The 19,913-nt window shown below is 44.1% G+C and overlaps 1 protein-coding gene and 1 long non-coding RNA gene across 2 annotated transcripts; both read right to left on the bottom strand.

Annotated features, from left to right (window-relative positions):
- Positions 1-4,019: 4,019 nt before the first annotated feature.
- On the bottom strand, positions 4,020-4,732 carry LOC142249096 (germ cell nuclear acidic protein-like). Its single transcript, XM_075320689.1, has 3 exons — positions 4,609-4,732; positions 4,307-4,514; positions 4,020-4,138 (listed from the first exon to the last, which is right to left on the bottom strand). Exons 1-3 carry the CDS (start codon positions 4,667-4,669, stop codon positions 4,057-4,059), a joined length of 351 nt encoding a protein of 116 aa, XP_075176804.1. The 5' UTR covers positions 4,670-4,732; the 3' UTR covers positions 4,020-4,056.
- A 1,031-nt stretch (positions 4,733-5,763) lies between these two features.
- LOC142249095 (uncharacterized) lies at positions 5,764-6,482 on the bottom strand. The gene is made up of 4 exons (XR_012724991.1): positions 6,402-6,482; positions 6,197-6,281; positions 6,032-6,077; positions 5,764-5,902 (listed from the first exon to the last, which is right to left on the bottom strand). It is a non-coding gene; the product is annotated as an uncharacterized LOC142249095 (long non-coding RNA).
- Between the last annotated feature and the right edge of the window lie 13,431 nt (positions 6,483-19,913).

Below are 19,913 nucleotides of genomic sequence, written 5' to 3'. Positions count from 1 at the left end.
TGGTAATGTTACTGAGGTTACTTGCGGTAACAGCTGGGGGTTTCCCATGGTACCCCACCTGTGACCTCAGGTAAACTCACCTCAGGTGAACTCATTGAACTCAGTAACCTCACCTCAGGTGAACTCATTGAGTTCAATGAGACCTGCATCTTGTGGCAGAAAATAGCGGGTTTTTTGACGAGATGCAGATTTGGGGCTGGCATTTATTCACCAAATTCCTGCCCCAATACTGCATCTCCTGGCAAAATAAAACCTGCATCAAATCGCAACGAGGTTTTTTCCAGGAGATGCAGATTTGGTGCAGAAATTTGGCCCTTCTTTTTTTAATTTATTTATTTTTACATTCCAATAGGGGACCCAGACAGCCTCTGTGAGAGCATCCATTCAGAGACACCGGCACGCTGGCTGTCTGACTGCAACCAATCACAGACACTCTCACAGGAGGTGGGCGGGGAAAGTAATGAATATGCATGAGATGTAATGAGCAGACCCAGAAGCAGTGTGATAGCCACGCAGTATGACTGCAACCAATTACAGACGCTTTCACCGACGGTGGGTGGAGGAAGCAGTGCATATGCATGAGATGCAATGAGCAGACCCAGAAGCAGTGTGATAGTCACGCGCGCGAGGCTTGGTAAATAATCTTCTCATCAAACACCTTAACCCAACTCATCATACAGCACCACTATTCTAGCCAAAGTCATAATAAGGTAGAAGAAAAGCATTAGTGCAAATGTGAAGAGTTGCCCAACAAAGTCCAAATTTTGCCAATTTTGAGAAAAGTGTTTGGGAATCCGAATGGGCAAGGCTTGTGCCAAATTTGAGATTTGCAAACTTTTTCATACAAAGTTCGCTCATCTCTACTCATCAGTTACAACTGATCCCATGTCTTCAATGCATAAGGGTAAATGTATGTTTGTCCCTTCAGAGAGATATCTCATGGATATATAATTTTTCCATGACAGTGACCAATCAAAGAAAAGAGGATAATTTACTGATTGACAAGAGTCCAATTAGTAGGTCAGTAGATTGGTGGCAGTAGATGTGCCCCTCCACTCTTTTCATTGTCTATGGGACAGCCCGAGATAGCCAAGTCCCCTGAGATCTCCGCTGATCAGCAAGTTATTATGAATCCTTTGGCTATTCCTGCAGTTTTAACCTTTGGTGGTCTGGTCTGGGGTCTTTATTAATTCTGGGATCTAATCTGATTCTGTAATAATTTGGGAGTTTTCGATGCTGAACTTATTTTCGGCTCTATAATCTGAATTTATTCTGGGAGAATAAGTTTTGGGGAATTGATGAAGGCGGCTTATGTAGACATGTTCTATGTACCGTATTTTTGAGATTATAAGACACACTTTTCCTCCAAAAATTTGGGAAGAAAATGAGGGGTGCGTCTTAAAATCCGAATGTAGCTTAACAGGGGGTGGTGGACAGGGGTCACAGGAGGCAGGACAATGCTGTGTGCTGTGCTGCTCTCTGCGGTGCTGTTCTGTGCGGCTAGTGGGCAGCAAAGCTCTGTACGGTTGGTGGGCAGTGAGGCTCTGTGCGGCAAGCAAGCAGTGAGGCTCTGTGTGGTGGGCGGGCAGCGAGGCTTGGTGCAGCAGGCGAGCAACGAGGCTCTGTGTGGTGGGCGGGCAGGGAGGCGCTGTGCGGTGGGAAAGCAGCGAGGCTCTGTGTGGTGGGTGGGCAGTGAGGCTCGGTGCAGCTGGCGGGCAGCGAGGCTCTGTGTGGTGTGTGGACCGCGAGGCTCTGTGTGGTGGGCGGGCAGTGAGGCTCTGTGTGGCGGGCGGACAGCGAGGCTCTGTGCGGTGGGCAGGCAGTGAGGTTCTGTGTGGCGGGCGGGCAGTGAGGCTGTGTGTGGTGGGCGGGCAGCGAGGCGCTGTGTGACAGGCGAGCACCGAGGCTCTGTGTGGTGGGCGGGCATTGAGGCTTGGTGCGGCAGGCGAGCAGTGAGGCTCTGTGTGGTGGGCGGGCAGGGAGGCGCTGTGCGGTGGGAAAGCAGCGAGGCTCTGTGTGGTGTGTGGGCCGCGAGGCTCTGTGTGATGGGCGGGCAGTGAGGTTCTGTGTGGCGGGCGGGCAGTGAGGCTCTGTGTGGCGGGCGGACAGCGAGGCTCTGTGCGGTGGGCAGGCAGTGAGGTTCTGTGTGGCGGGCGGGCAGTGAGGCTCTGTGTGGTGGGCGGGCAGTGAGGCTCTGTGTGGCGGGCGGACAGCGAGGCTCTGTGTGGTGGGCAGGCAGTGAGGTTCTGTGTGGCGGGCGGGCAGTGAGGCTCTGTGTGGCGGGCGGGCAGTGAGGCTCTGTGTGGCGGGCGGACAGCGAGGCTCTGTGCGGTGGACAGGCAGTGAGGTTCTGTGTAGCGGGTGGGCGTGCAGAGAGGCACGGGCCATTCTGAAGATGTCGGCGGTAAGTTCTTTAAATAATGGCGCCCAGAGTCAGGTAAAATCCCTGAGGTAAAAAATGTTGATATAATGTGTAATATGATGTGATGTAAAGTGTAATATGTTCCTGCATAGTAATGTATAGTGATATAGTATAATACATAAGGTAAAATATGTGTATGAGGGTATGGTATAAGATAGGTTGCCTGGCAACAGACTGCAGGGCTTCTGACAGTTCGCAGTTGGGATTAGGCCTTGGGGGGAGGAGCTAGTGCTGAGGGAGAGGACAGACTCCATCTTGTCCCAGGTTTTGGACCAGAAATCCTATGGCTGGGGCAGTTTGATACTAAAGAAGTGTCTTCAGGTTTTCACTGAAGTTCTGATTTTCTATTTTCAGATGTAGCAGCAGTTTGGACTCTGAGCAATATGTTATAATACACACGTCAATTGCTGCAGAACCTCTTTGACTCTTCTAGTTTAGCTCATGTTTCTATGGGTCCATTTTTTCTGTAAAAAGATGTGTACACTGAATGACTGACACCAAGAAACAATAAATGAGTTTGACATTTTATTGATGATTCATTTATTCCCGCTTGATATTATAACACCAACATGTTCTGCGGCGCTGTAAAGGGATGACCATCATTCATATTAGAAGTTGCCAAATTTCCTATCAGTATATTTTTTATTGTGGGAGGAAACCGGAGTACCCGGAGGAAACCCACGCAGACACGGGGAGAACATACAAACTCCATGCAGACACCAGTGCTAACCACTGAGCCACCGTGCCGCCCAAGAGATGGCAAGAAGATGCCATTATGGTGAAAGACTGAGATGTGACTTTCCACCTGTCTTCTGGATGACTTCATCCATGTGCTGCCATCTTGGATGGTCAGTGATGGATCTTCTCAGGCTTGGGTTACAAGAACTATCTGTAACCTATCAGTATATTTTGGAGTGTGGGAGGAAGCCGGAGTACCCGGAAGAAACCCACGCAGACACGGGGAGAACATACAAACTCCATACAGACATCAGTGCTTACCACTGAGCCACCGTGCCGCCCAAGAGATTGCGAGAAGATGCCATTATGGTGGAAGACTAAGATGTGACTTTCCACCTGTCTTCTTGATGACTTCATCCATGTGCTGCCATCTTGGTTGGTCAGTGATGGATCTTCTCAGGCTTGGGTTACAAGTACTATCTGCAATCTATCAGTATATTTTTGGAGTGTGGGAGAACCCGGAGGAAACCCACGCAGACACGGCGAGAATATACAAACTCCATGCAGACACCAGTGCTTACCACTGAGTCACCGTGCCGCCCAAGAGATGGCAAGAAGACGCCATTATGGTGGAAGACTAAGATATGACTTTCCACCGGTCTTCTGGATGACTTCATCCATCTATTGCCATGTTCTGGTCTTCTGGATGACTTTATCCATCTACTGCCATGTTCTGGTCTTCTGGATGACTTCATCCATCTATTGCCATGTTCTGGTCTTCTAGATGACTTCATCCATCTACTGCCATGTTCTGGTCTTCTGGATGACTTCATCCATCTACTGCCATGTTCTGGTCTTCTGGATGACTTCATCCATCTATTGCCATGTTCTGGTCTTCTGGATGACTTCATCCATCTACTGCCATGTTCTGGCTGATTGATCTTCTCAGGTTTGGGTTACGTTACAAGGACCATATCGCTGTCACAGTAGTAGCAGCCAAACTTCTCAGTATCGAGAGAATCTGTCCAACGTCCAAATCTATGGTGGGAGACAAAGCTTGTATTAAAGACTGATCCAAAAGGTCCAAACACATCAAAATCAATGACAGAGCCCCTTTCATTGTAGAAACCTAAAGCCATGAACACATTTACAGAAACATACAAGAATATTTCCCCCCCTCCATGTCCATAGTTTATGCGATCTTACCTGTTCTGGCAGCCAGAGCATTCATACATCACTGGGTAGTGGATCTCCCAATTGTGAAATTCAGTAATGCGCGGGAGATCCGGGTGGATCTGTGCCACCTTCCCACAATATTGCTCCCATAGCTGGTGATGGGCAAATATTCCATTGCCATCAATGATCCAGCAGGCAACATGACACATCTCATGTATCAATGTGTCTCGAAGTCGATCTGAGGAGAAAGCAGCAAATAATTACAATCAGTAAAGACGTACGGAAGATTTCACCACAGATAATCTATAAATTGTGCCCGATGTGAGTCCTACCTGCAGAATCGCAGATTTTATCTGATATCTCAATGAAGGCGTGGCGCTCCCCGTTCTTCATCGTGAAACCGCCGGTGCGGCCAGCTGTTACTCTCAGCCTTTTATTCCAGCTGATGTCCACATCTCCAGGAAGCTACGGAGGTAGGAAAGAGATAATTTAGTATAGAGCAGTATATACTACGGTATATACACGGGGCACACTTACCCTCTTTTCACTATATCCCTATAACCCTATACCTACAGAATATAGAGCTATAGACCATACATAATGTATACACTATCCCTAGCTCTAACTCTTCGTTCACTATTTCCCTATAACCCTATACCTACAGAATATAGGGCTATATACCATACATAATAGATACACTAACCCGCACTCTAATCCTCCGTGCACTATTCCCCTATAACCCTATACCTACAAAATATAGAGGTATATACCATAAATAATGGATACACTAACCCTAGATCTAACCCTTCACCCAATATTCCCTATATCACCCTATACATACAGAATATAGAGGTATACACAATATATACTAGATACACTATCCCTAGCTCTAACCCTTCATCCATTATTCCCGATATCGCCCTATACATACAGAATATTGAGGTATATACAATATATACTAGATACACTATCCCTAGCTCTAACCCTCTGTTCACTATCCCCCTATATCACCCTATACATACAGAATATAGAGGTATACACAATATATACTGGATACACTATCCGTAGTGCTAACCCTCCATTCACTATTCCCCTATAACCCTAAACCTACAGAATATAGGGCTATATACCATACATACTGGATACACTAACCCTAGCTCTAACCCTTCATCCATTATTCCCGATATCGCCCTATACATACAGAATATTGAGGTATATACAATATATACTAGATACACTATCCCTAGCTCTAACCCTCTGTTCACTATCCCCCTATATCACCCTATACCTACAGAATATAGGGGTATATACAATATATACTATATATACACTGGATAAACTAATCTTGCTCTTTAACTCACTATCCCTCATATTGCGCTATATATACTGAATATAGAGGTATATACAATATATACAGGACACACTGATCCTAGCCCTATCCCGTCACCCCCGTACCCCCTACACTGGGCTGTGTGGTATACCTGGTTCTCAAACACGGTCCGGTTAAAAAACTTGTACAGACGTCTCTTCAGCTCCTCCTTGTTCTTATGGAAGCTGGTGACGTATTTGGATGTGGGAGAAGACAGATCTCTCAGGATACAGTAATTGATGGGACACTTCTGTTTCCTGGGGAAAAAAAACATCAAAAATACATATATTGAGAGCGCACACGACCTGTAGACAATAACAGCGCCACCTAGTGACCGGATAAAATGAACATAACCCAGATAATACGGATATACAGGAATACATTACCTCGCTGTCTCCTCCTGCACAAAGCTGACTTGGGGAGCATGGGGCTCTTGAGAAAAAAAAACCAAAAATCGTCATTTATTTTTTTGTCGTTTAGTTTTCCTAATCAACAAAAAGTCTAATTTCTTTGAAGGATTTTATGATCCTTCTAGATTCTTTGTTACAGACCTGACTCTATGTATGGCTGTTGAGGAACAGAGCCGACATCTCCTCCATCAAGGCTCCTCTGAGACCTCGGAATAAGTAGATGAGACTGAAGAAAAGAAACACAAAGACACAAAAATGTATAATAAAGAAGCAGCAACGATATAGCGGTATAATCACATAATGCGGCGTAACAGAGCGACCGCGCTGGAGAGAAGCGAGCGCTCACCTGATGGAGATTCTCATCACCGTTGTCGTCCTCTGTGTCGGACGCAGAAACTGTGCGGCATTTTTTCTTGACCTGTAACTGTATAAAAAAAAAAGAATTAAAAAATAAAATAATTTTTGCTTCCAATTTCTATAAACTTTTAACCAAAATGTCTCATTAGCAAGGGTCAATTTTAAAATGTACCAAATTTTGTATATGGTATAAGGATTGGAGCTGGGGTGCAACAGAGGAAACTTACAAGACTATTATTGCCGAACACATAGGGCCTGATCCATTCTTCCAAATTCATCACCATGTTGATGAGTTTGGAAGCAAAAAATATAATTAAATACAAGATAAAAAATATAGAAAAGTGACCTAAAAACCGATAAACGACGAATAGGGCCCATAGTATGGTTAATACAGTTAGGTCCAGAAATATTTGGACAGTGACACAAGTTTTATTTTAGCTGTTTACAAAAACATGTTCAGAAATACAATTATATATATAATATGGGCTGAAAGTGCACACTCCCAGCTGCAATATGAGAGTTTTCACATCCAAATCGGAGAAAGGGTTTAGGAATCATAGCTCTGTAATGCATAGCCTCCTCTTTTTCAAGGGACCAAAAGTAATTGGACAAGGGACTCTAAGGGCTGCAATTAACTCTGAAGGCGTCTCCCTCGTTAACCTGTAATCAATGAAGTAGTTAAAAGGTCTGGGGTTGATTACAGGTGTGTGGTTTTGCATTTGGAAGCTGTTGCTGTGACCAGACAACATGCGGTCTAAGGAACTCTCAATTGAGGTGAAGCAGAACATCCTGAGGCTGACAAAAAAGAAAAAATCCATCAGAGAGATAGCAGACATGCTTGGAGTAGCAAAATCAACAGTCGGGTACATTCTGAGAAAAAAGGAATTGACTGGTGAGCTTGGGAACTCAAAAAGGCCTGGGCGTCCACGGATGACAACAGTGGTGGATGATCGCCGCATACTTTCTTTGGTGAAGAAGAACCCGTTCACAACATCAACTGAAGTCCAGAACACTCTCAGTGAAGTAGGTGTATCTGTCTCTAAGTCAACAGTAAAGAGAAGACTCCATGAAAGTAAATACAAAGGGTTCACATCTAGATGCAGACCATTCATCAATTCCAAAAATAGACAGGCCAGAGTTAATTTGCTGAAAAACACCTCATGAAGCCAGCTCAGTTCTGGAAAAGTATTCTATGGACAGATGAAACAAAGATCAACCTGTACCAGAATGATGGGAAGAAAAAAGTTTGGAGAAGAAAGGGAACGGCACATGATCCAAGGCACACCACATCCTCTGTAAAACATGGTGGAGGCAACGTGATGGCATGGGCATGCATGGCTTTCAATGGCACTGGGTCACTTGTGTTTATTGATATAGACAAAAAAGACTGACTGCACTCCTCGACCTGACGTGTGAACAGGTGCATAACTGAACATGACATAAAATACAAAAAAAAAGTTTGCACTCTGATAATGCTAAAGTATGGAAACCATGAATATGTGAACATGGATCTAGCATTACTGCTAAGGAAAATCTGAGAAAAATATGAGATATTTAGCATATATAAATGGCCATTTGTATATCTGCCCAGTTGCCCCTTCACGGCATATCTCGTAACTGGGTCCCTGACGCTATGCTGAAGCCTCTCTCTAGGTTAAAAACCTCCTGTGTATGGGCAAGTAGGAACCTGCTATATAGGATAAGATTACCTGTGGCAACTGGGGGAAGGGTGCACGGTCAGAAGGTATGACCCTCTTCATATAGACAAAAAAGACTGACTGCACTCCTCGACCTGACGTGTGAACAGGTGCATAACTGAACATGACATAAAATACAAAAAAAAAACAGTTTGCACTCTGATAATGCTAAAGTATGGAAACCATGAATATGTGAACATGGATCTGCATTACTGCTAAGGAAAATCTGAGAAAAATATGAGATATTTAGCATATATAAATGGCCATTTGTATATCTGCCCAGTAGCATTATCAGAGTGCAAACTGTTTTTTTTGTATTTTATGTCATGTTCAGTTATGCACCTGTTCACACGTCAGGTCGAGGAGTGCAGTCAGTCTTTTTTGTCTATATGAAGAGGGTCATACCTTCTGACCGTGCACCCTTCCCCCAGTTGCCACAGGTAATCTTATCCTATATAGCAGGTTCCTACTTGCCCATACACAGGAGGTTTTTAACCTAGAGAGAGGCTTCAGCATAGCGTCAGGGACCCAGTTACGAGATATGCCGTGAAGGGGCAACTGGGCAGATATACAAATGGCCATTTATATATGCTAAATATCTCATATTTTTCTCAGATTTTCCTTAGCAGTAATGCAGATCCATGTTCACATATTCATGGTTTCCATACTTTAGCATTATCAGAGTGCAAACTGTTTTTTTTTTGTATTTTATGTCATGTTCAGTTATGCACCTGTTCACACGTCAGGTCGAGGAGTGCAGTCAGTCTTTTTTGTCTATATGAAGAGGGTCATACCTTCTGACCGTGCACCCTTCCCCCAGTTGCCACAGGTAATCTTATCCTATATAGCAGGTTCCTACTTGCCCATACACAGGAGGTTTTTAACCTAGAGAGAGGCTTCAGCATAGCGTCAGGGACCCAGTTACGAGATATGCCGTGAAGGGGCAACTGGGCAGATATACAAATGGCCATTTATATATGCTAAATATCTCATATTTTTCTCAGATTTTCCTTAGCAGTAATGCAGATCCATGTTCACATATTCATGGTTTCCATACTTTAGCATTATCAGAGTGCAAACTGTTTTTTTTTTGTATTTTATGTCATGTTCAGTTATGCACCTGTTCACACGTCAGGTCGAGGAGTGCAGTCAGTCTTTTTTGTCTATATGAAGAGGGTCATACCTTCTGACCGTGCACCCTTCCCCCAGTTGCCACAGGTAATCTTATCCTATATAGCAGGTTCCTACTTGCCCATACACAGGAGGTTTTTAACCTAGAGAGAGGCTTCAGCATAGCGTCAGGGACCCAGTTACGAGATATGCCGTGAAGGGGCAACTGGGCAGATATACAAATGGCCATTTATATATGCTAAATATCTCATATTTTTCTCAGATTTTCCTTAGCAGTAATGCAGATCCATGTTCACATATTCATGGTTTCCATACTTTAGCATTATCAGAGTGCAAACTGTTTTTTTTTTGTATTTTATGTCATGTTCAGTTATGCACCTGTTCACACGTCAGGTCGAGGAGTGCAGTCAGTCTTTTTTGTCTATATGAAGAGGGTCATACCTTCTGACCGTGCACCCTTCCCCCAGTTGCCACAGGTAATCTTATCCTATATAGCAGGTTCCTACTTGCCCATACACAGGAGGTTTTTAACCTAGAGAGAGGCTTCAGCATAGCGTCAGGGACCCAGTTACGAGATATGCCGTGAAGGGGCAACTGGGCAGATATACAAATGGCCATTTATATATGCTAAATATCTCATATTTTTCTCAGATTTTCCTTAGCAGTAATGCAGATCCATGTTCACATATTCATGGTTTCCATACTTTAGCATTATCAGAGTGCAAACTGTTTTTTTTGTATTTTGTGTTTATTGATGACATAACAGCAGACAAGAGTAGCCGGATGAATTCTGAAGTGTACCGGGATATACTTTCAGCCCAGATTCAGCCAAATGCCGCAAAGTTGATCGGACGGCGCTTCATAGTACAGATGGACAATGACCCAAAGCATACAGCCAAAGCTACCCAGGAGTTCATGAGTGCAAAAAAGTGGAACATTCTGCAATGGCCAAGTCAATCACCAGATCTTAACCCAATTGAGCATGCATTTCACTTGCTCAAATCCAGACTTAAGACGGAAAGACCCACAAATAAGCAAGACCTGAAGGCTGCGGCTGTAAAGGCCTGGCAAAGCATTAAGAAGGAGGAAACCCAGCGTTTGGTGATGTCCATGGGTTCCACACTTAAGGCAGTGATTGCCTCCAAAGGATTCGCAACAAAATATTGAAAATAAAAATATTTTGTTTGGGTTTGGTTTATTTGTCCAATTACTTTTGACCTCCTAAAATGTGGAGTGTTTGTAAAGAAATGTGACAATTCCTACAATTTCTATCAGATATTTTTGTTCAAACCTTCAAATTAAACGTTACAATCTGCACTTGAATTCTGTTGTAGAGGTTTCATTTCAAATCCAATGTGGTGGCATGCAGAGCCCAACTCGCCAAAATTGTGTCACTGTCCAAATATTTCTGGACCTAACTGTATATCGGAGTCACCGCTCACCTGGTCATTGCTACTGCTGTTCTCTGTATCAGGATCAATAATAAAGCGACGTTTGCGCATATTTTTAGACATTTTGCTCAACAGAAATGCAAAACAAAATCCAAACTCCACTAACTCTAACACCCTCAGAGAGAATTGTGGCGCGCGCAGGGCTTTTTATCATGTGTTCCAATTGTGACATCATCACCTGTATGACATAATCACTCTATAGAACACTGATATTGTGACATCACTGCCAGGCCATATATGGTTTCATGTGTATTCATTTATACACATATATATATATATATATATATATATATATATATGTATATGGGTATACATATATACATATATATATATGTGTATATATATATATATATATATGTATATATGTGCCGCCCCCGCGACAGCCGAAGGGCTGCTCGTATCCAGATCCGCAGTGGCTCAAGGGGTCTCCGGACCCGAGGCGGGGTCGCGCGGATGCTCGAAATGAAAAGGGGGGTAGAAGAAAGGTATTTAGAAAAGGGGGGATGATGGGTGGATTGGATAGTGTTCGTGACGCCACCCGCGGGTCGTGGTAAAGCGGAATACCACCGCTGCTGCGTTTGGGAGAGAGAGGGAGCATCCGTGAGCGATGGAATAGCAGCTGGTGATGTTAACCCCTCCATGGGTAGGGGAAGGTGTCCCGGGGCTCGGTGATGGCAAAGTGGGGACCCGTTGGAGGCAAAGGGGCACAACGTACTCACACAGTCCAGAGATGCTGACACTGACACCGGGTAAACCAAAGTCTTGAATGGCCTGTAGCTTTAGTTCGAACACGCTGGGTCTGTGCCCTTTTGGCATTGCTGGTTGGTCTGAAGCCTTGTCCCTTGGCACTGTGTTTACACTTGGTGGATCCCTTTCATTTAAAACTACTTGGGTCCCGCTCACCTGCATGGCTAGCAGGGTGAGCTTGCTCTCAGGGTTCACGCTTGGGATTTTCTGGACGGTTTTGGGAAGTCCTATCCCTCTCGATGCGCTAGTACCCCGATTTTGGAGCGGGTGGAGAGCGGTTCATGAAGATTCAGTCCTCGTCGGGTGAATTACTGGGCTGCATAAAGCTACTTCCCAGCCTAGGGTCCGCGTACCCCATTGTGCCCTGGCCCCTGCCCGGTTGTTGCACAAGGCTGCTGAACTGCCCTCCATGGCAGTGCCGTGCCCCTTGCCACTACCCCCTGCGACCGGGGTTCCAGCTCCTTCCAGGCCAGGCCAACATCCGGCACCTGGGACGGGTACAGGAGCCCAGCTCCGCAGCGTGACCTGTCACTGCTCACTACCACTCTCTGACTACAACTGACACTTCTGGCCCTACTTCTACCATCCCTCCATCTGGGCGGCCCTATTCCCCTCAGGCTGCCCAATGGGTGTTTGGTGGGTGTGGTGCAGAGTGTGCCTCAGGATTTGTATATACACCAAAGAAACAGGACCCGTAACCAAGGAGGAGCAGGCACCACGCAGAAGGGCAGACTGCACGGTACCCCCGAGATGACCCGACAGGCCAGGGCATCACATATATATTATATACAGTATATATAGAGAGATACTGATATCTATACATATACAATAAATATATACTGTATATATAATGTATATATACACATAAAAGCAAACAGCACACTATGGAAGTATCAAAAACATGAACTCCTATCTCACAATGCTGGCGTTTGGGGTTATGCTTCCTTGGTCAACCAAGGAGGAGAGAGGAGGGAGACACACACCAGGTCCAACAAAGGCAGGGGAACACTGTCAAAGGTCTGGTGCAGTTTAATGAGACTCTCCCAGCACCCAGGTTCTGATGCGCCGGTACTCTGAGAAGGAGGAAAAAACTTTGCAACATAGTGAAAGAGTACCTAGCCGACCGTACCAGCGTCCTCTCTGTTGTACAACTATTGGGTATCCAAGCCGGACAAGTGACATGAGCTGTCCCTCTACGCCTTAGAGGTGCTGGCCTGCCCTGATAGCGTTTGACTAAACGGGTTTTTAGTGCATAATAACTGATAGGCGCATCCACATGTCAACTGAAAATGCTGACAGGCTGACTCTAATCAAGATGAACAAGGCCTTTTCCTTTTTTTCTGGTGTATGCCCATGCACCCCTTTCCATCCAGACAAGAATATAAAGTTTATGACTTCTTGTTTTTCGTGTTCTCCTTCACCATATAAACAGGGTGATCATGCGACCATCGCTCTTAATTTTTCAAGGGTGTGAATGATGCCCTAAGGACCAGGGGGCACTCACTGCGAGTGGAAGAAAAGCGATTCCGACAGCTAAATATGAAAGGGTTCTTTACAGTTAGAGCAGTCAGACTGTGGAATGCCGACCACAAGAGGTAGTAATGGCAGATACTATAACAGCTTTTATAGAAGGGCTGGATGATTTCCTCAGTACACAAAACATTGTTGGTTAGAAATGATTTAGTGACCAAATGTAGAACTGGTGGAGTAAGGTTGAACTAGATGGACCTAGGTCTTTTTTCAACCTAAGTAACTATGTAACTATGTATTCTCCTTCACCATATAAACAGGGTGACCATGCGACCATCGCTCTTAATTTTTCAAGGGTGTGAATGATGCCCTCCTTCATAATTTTTAAAAGCCTACATCAAAAATACTTTTTAATATATATATATATATATATATATATATATATACATACTCCAGTGGTAAATGTTTTTCAGCCTTTGCCCTTAGTGCATAGGCTTTCCCACTCCTTCATAGTGGGAAAAAATGGTATTCTGAGGCCCTCCTTTACGTGTCTTCCAGAATGTAGTGCATTACCTCCTAATTTTTGGCAGCCCTTCCACATAATGCAAAGGCTTTACTAGTATAGGAGACCCACTCTTAATAATGGGAAAATACATTTTCTGAGGCCTTCATCTACATGCCTTCCAGGGTGTTTTGCAGTACCTCTTTCCAATTTTGGGCAGCACTTGCATATAGTGCATAGGTTTTATTAGTATAAATGTCCCACTCTTAATAATACCAAAAAAAAAATTTCTGAGGCCTTCCTCTTCATGTTTTCCAGGGTGTATTGCAATCCCTCTTCAAATTTTTGGCAGTCCTTGCTTTAGGCTTTAGGAGTCTAGGAGTCCCACTACCTAACATTTTTAACAGAATATGTATGAGGCTCTCCATTATGTATATGTAGGCTGTATCGGAGTCCCTCCTCCTTCTAATTTTTGGCAGGTCTTGCATTATCTGCATAGGCTTTGTGAGGTTCAGGCTCCCATCATAAATTAAATTGGATGTATCTGACCCTGTCACACACACCACATGCCCAGATAAGGTAGTAAAATGTTAGCATTACATTTACCGGTGACTACCGGCGGGTGTAATTTTATTAACTCCTATGCTATTTCATCTACTGTAGTCATATGTCATGGGGAAATACGGTCAGATATGGCCCAGGCATTAAGGCTATGTTCATACCTTACATTTTTGTTCATTTTTTATACGATTTTTTCATTACTTTTATGCAAACTAAAAGCTGATTTTTACATTACCATTGAAAGCTGGGAGAGTTCATTAATCAAATGCACATGATTGCTTTTTTTTCCTAACTGATATGGAAACTGCTGCGTTTTTTAAAGATGCAGCATGTCAATTCTTTCAGCATTTTTGCAGAGTTTTTTCATTATTGAAAGCAATAAGAAAGTGCAAAACCGCAGCAAAAACGCTATGTGTGAACATAGCCTAAGGGGTGGAGAAGGCAGGGTTTTTTTTCCCGCTTTTTTTTATTTTACCTTCTGTACTAGTCATTATACAGGAAATAATGTTTTGGGTTTTTTTAAAAAATAAAAAAAAAAAATTCTGTAAAATCCATTTTATCTTTGATTTTGTATCTTTTATTATCAGTTCATAAAAATGGCATAATACTCTTACAGCATTGTTCTCAGTTGTCATATGGGAGTTAAAGATGCATCCAGTCATCTTCCCCATGCCGTTCCTATTCCATTAGAGCAATGTTTCCATCAATTTCAGTGATTGGGCCTCCCCAGCCCTCCGCGGGAGGAATTTGGATCTTCCAGAAAAATGCTCTTGTTACCCATCGAATTCCATTATACTCGTTACATGAAACGAAGCGTCCGGCATGCTTGATTCAAGTACCAAGCGCTCAAGCATTTTAGTGTTTGCTCATCACTAGTTAGGATATCCCCAAATATACTATAGATAAAGCATTTTAGAAAAACTGTACCCCTGAGCATTTTGAATTGGCTGCTGACTGCAGGAATGTCCACCAGAGCTGTTGCCCATGAATCGAATGTTCATTCCTCTACCATAAGCTGTCTTCAAAGGTGTTTCAGAGAATTTGTCAGAACATTCAACTGACCTCACATCCGCAGACACCAGTCCAAGTCCTCCACATCCAGCATCTTCACCTACAAGATCGTCTGAGACCGGACACCCGGACAACTCCAGCAACAATCAGTTACCATAATAACCAAAGAACTTCTGCCCAAACTGTCATACACCATCTCAGCAAAGCTTATCTGCTGCGTCGATCTCATTGGGGTCTCCACCTGACCTCAGTTTGTCATCGTAACCTACTTGAACGGGCAAATGATCACAATCGATGGCGTCTGGAACGTTGGAGAGCTGGTCTCTTCACGGATGAATTCCAGTTTTCACTGTACAGGGCAGATGGCAGACTGCGTGTATGGCATAGTGAGGGTAGGCGGTTTGCTAATGTCAACGTTGTGAATTGAGTGGCCAATGATGGTGGTGGACAGGCGTATCTGATGGACAACAAACACAGGTGCATTTTATTAATGCCATATTGAATGCGCAGAGATGTCGTCACGAGATCCTGGGGCCATTGTTGTGCTATTCATCCATTCATGCTGCAGCATTATAATGCATGGCCCCATGTTCCAAGGATCTGTGCACAATTCCTGGAAGCTGAAAATATCCCATTTCTGGCATGGCCGGCAAACTCACCGAAAACAGGTCACCCATTGGGCATGTTTGAGATTCGCTGGATTGGTGTATATGACAGTGTGTTCAGGTTCCTGCCAATATCCAGTTACTTCACACAGGTGCAGTCCGTGAAGACCATTCTACCCTACTTGGAGTTTCGCGCCTGGTTCACCTCGTAGAGGAGAGGGATTTTGCCAATGTGGTGGGATTCAAGCTTCAAACTTTCAGATGTTTAGGGAACTGTCGCCCATGGCAGTCTCTTGTCTTATGTGCTTTTCCATTTTGGACTGTTACCTATAGAAGGTGTAAGCCATTTGGTCCCTGACTGCTAGAAGTCCTTTTATCTGAACCCTTTTAATTAGGTTAATCCAATTAGAATGTCGGTCCCTGGACATGATGCTTCCCCTTAATTTGTATCTTGGTTGTTCATTTCAAATCACACTATCTTGATTCTAGTATGCCATAGGTCACCCACTGCATGTAGCTTTGGCAATCATTGAGACCATACGTCTGCTATAGTCACACTCTGAGCTCTAACTGACTCTCTCAAAGTAAACTATCTCTTTTCCTACATACTAACCCAGTCCCAAATGTAACTATTTCTTGCCCTAATATCAACATAAAGACATACTACATTGTTACACGTTATACATTACACCACATTTCACATTACTTTGCTTTCATAATACACTGGAAATAATACAAATCATACTTCACATGACAATAATGCAATCAATGTTTTTAGGGAAAAGGCAACAACAAGTCCACCTCCTTACATTCCTCCCCTCTTTAATAATGGTCGTCCTCAACCATTTAGACAACCTTGAAGGCACGAATGTAGAACGTCACGTAACATTAGTCAACATAAGTCTCTTTTCTTCGCCAGAATACAAAGAACGTCTTCTTCCTTTTTGATTTTGTGTGGCAATGCAGGGCCCAATGTCAGAAAGCTGGGTTTGCATCCTTGGTCATGGGTCTTCCAGCAGGACAATGACCCCAAACATACTTCAAGAAACCCCCAGAAATGGATAGAAACAAAGCGCTGGAGAGATCTGAAGTGGCGGCAATTAGTCCGGATCTAAATCCAATTGACATCTTCAAATTGCTGGTGGGTGAAGACACCTTCAAGTATGAGAGACCTGGAGAAGCTTATAAAGAAGAGTCCAAAATTCCATCTGAGAGGAGTTAGAAACTTGTAGATGGTTATAGGAGGTGACTGATTGCAGTTATTTACTCCAAAGAACGTTCAACCAAATATTAAGCTGAGGGGGACAACAATCTTTGTCCTGTCCATTTTTAAGTTTTTGTCTGACATTATGTCCAATTTGCCTGTTCTTCCCTCTAAGGGGCACTTTGCACACTACAACATCGCAGGTGCGATGTCGGTGGGGTCAAATCGAAAGTGACGCACATCCGGCGTCGCTGTCGACATCGTAGTGTGTAAAGCATTTTTTATACGATTAATGAGCTCAAAAGCGTCGTAATGGTATCATCGGAGTAGCATGATTTGGGAAAGACCGATGTTATGATTTTGTTCCTCATTCCTTTGGCAGCACACATCGCTGTGTGTGTGAAGCCGCAGGAGCGAGGAACATCTCCTACCTGCGTCCCAGCCGGCTATGCGGAAGGAAGGAGGTGGGCGGGATGTTTACGTCCCGCTCATCTCCGCCCCTCCGCTTCTATTGGCCGCCTGCCGTGTGACGTCGCTATGATGCCGCACGACCCGCCCCTTAGGAAGGAGGCGGTTCGCCGGCCAGAGTGACGTCGCAGGGCAGGTGAGTGCATATCATATCACCATGATATCGCGGCTGCGACGAGGGCGGGGACTATCGCGCTCGGCATCGCAGCATCGGCTTGCGATGTCGTAGTGTGCAAAGGGCCCCTAATATTTTTGGGTTGTTCCAATACACCTAAAGGAAATAAATATATATAACAAAACGTGTGTGATTGCAATAATTTCCTTGGAGAAATATTCATTTTCTGGAACATTTTCCAGGGTTGCAAATCCTTTCGGCCATGACTGTAAATGACGTTCTATGGAGCATCCTTGGCATCAAGTATTGTCTTATTTTGAAGGAAAAACAGTCTTAACAGGGAAATCTAACCGAAAAAAAGCAGCTGATGGAGTCAGCACAGTGATAAGTTAAACAGTCCTAACTTGTGGTCTTATCATGAGACCCTTCGGCTAAATGTCTTTCCGACCTCTTCGGTGATACGCATACAAATGACAGTTTCTGGCTGGGAGAGGTCGTGATTTTATAAAGCTGCTGGTAGAAGTGACCAAGGAAGCATTTCCTTGGACAAAGAAGCTGAGATGCGATATATAAGCTACAAAACTGTCCTGAAAAGAAACTGTCCAGATCATGAAAGCAATTAACTCTTGCTTGTGTTCCCCGTAGTCTATGCTTTGTGGTCTATAAGTGCGTTTCTCCTTACTCTCCAATTGGGTTAAAACGTTCCAGAGCCGCTTACAACTATATTGAGTTATCTGGATTAATTCCACTTCCCTTAGAGAAAACAAATCTATTGCTGTAGTAACGATATCTCAGTTTTGTGTCATAGATGTGAAGCAGAGCGAAATATGTTGTATGTGTTATACAACGCGCAATCCTTTGGTCTACAGTGTTTTATTCTTTGGTGAGGGCCCATGGCCAAATAAGACAGAGTGACCCCTTCAATGGTTATTCCCAACTCCACAAGTTATTAGCTATCCTAATGATTCTTGACAACTTGTTGATCAATGTGGATCCCAAGAGATCCCCAAAAGAGGACTTAGAAATACCTCTTAGAATAGGGCTGGAGAAATGCAGGCATACTCAACTATGAGTGCTACCTGTCACACTGACTATGGGATAGCGGGGAAACAAGGCTCCTAACCTGTCCAGCATGCTAGCGGGCTTTATGCTATCCCTAAACTCTGGGATACTCCTGATGGTGGAGAGGCCTGAGTCTCTTTCCTGGCCCTGCTCCTGACCACTCCTGATCTGATTCCTCCTCTCCTCAGGGAGGAACAGGACAGGAGTGTGATGAGACTCACAGATATAGACAGACAAGGGAAAACTAAAACTGTCACACAGAATGCACACCCAAAGGTAAAGACATTTAGAGATTAGGAGAAAAACAAGAGCAGGAAAGAAGATACAAAAATCTAAATAAAAAAAAAAAAGCTGTCCCTCAAGCTAAGGCAGCCCTATGCTATCCCTATTCTCAGGGATACCCGTAATGGTGGAAATGCTTGAGTCTCCTTCCTGGCCCTGCTCCTGACCATTCCTGATCTGATTCCCCCTTTCCCCAGGGTGGGACAGGATAAGAGTGTAATGAATGTCAAAGATATAGATAGATAAGGGAAAAAACAAAACTCTGTCACAACATATGCACACACAAAGGTAAAGACAATAAGGTATTTGGGAGGAAAAACAAGAGCAGGAAGGAAGTATAAAACAAATTGGGTAACTCCACAACCGCTCCAAACTATAAGCACAACTTTCACCAGTAAGTCTGGGACACCACACCTTACAGACCAACATAGAATAAACTATAGCTGGCATAGGATGAAGGACCCAGCCAGCATGTATAGGAGGGCAGTGAATATGATAGGCTCCCTCACAACATGTGATCAAAGGATCAAGCAGACTAGCAGAGATTAACTCTTGCTAGCTTGTAAATGAATCAGCACACAGCAGTTTGATGCCCGAGTCTGCCTGTGTTGATCCCAGACACCAGAGAAACCATCACGTGGAGTGTAAGAATCTGCAATCTGAACAGCACCCAACCCCACCATGACAGTCTGTGAAGTTAGTGCAAAACTCTGTGTGACACTATTGCTCCATTCTCATGGTGTATTTCATTACTTTCATTACTTGACCTCCAGCGATCAGCAAGTTATCATCTATCCTGGATAGTGATAATATGCCCATTACATTTCCCAATGAAAAATAAAGATACCCTACACTGACCTCCAGTGCCGATGGTGTTCCAGCAATGTTGGCACCAGGTCTCCTGAGGTTCACAAGACATTATTATGCCATATAAGCCTAGCAGCCAATCAGTGTTAGCTCCTGGACTGCTTTACTCACAACGTCCCCAAATATATGAGGTTCGCATAAAGGGAGAGCACAGCAGCCCACTGCCGATCACTGATTGTCTGCAGGGCTCACATGGCATACCAATGTCGCGCAATCCCTTGGAGATCTGGGGCCAATATTGCTGGAACCACCCGAGAGGTGAGTATAGGATATATTATATATTGAGGAATATAATATTAAAGAAGGGGTTGTCCAAGTAGTGGACAAC

Source organism: Anomaloglossus baeobatrachus, chromosome 8 (assembly GCF_048569485.1).
Source record: "Anomaloglossus baeobatrachus isolate aAnoBae1 chromosome 8, aAnoBae1.hap1, whole genome shotgun sequence".
NCBI lineage: Eukaryota > Metazoa > Chordata > Amphibia > Anura > Aromobatidae > Anomaloglossus > Anomaloglossus baeobatrachus.
The sequence above is the reverse complement of the archived record's forward strand: the minus strand, read 5'-3'. Positions and strand labels throughout refer to the sequence as shown.

Excerpts from the sequence above, each read along its gene's own strand:
- LOC142249096 (XM_075320689.1), bottom strand. The coding sequence starts at position 4,669 with ATGAAGAACGGGGAGCGCCACGCCTTCATTGAGATATCAGATAAAATC. Across the intron at positions 4,515-4,608 it reads TAAAATCTGCGATTCTGCAG|ATCGACTTCGAGACACATTG; the intron begins GTAGGACTCACA and ends CTTTCTCCTCAG. Across the intron at positions 4,139-4,306 it reads TGCTCTGGCTGCCAGAACAG|ATTTGGACGTTGGACAGATT; the intron begins GTAAGATCGCAT and ends CTCCCACCATAG.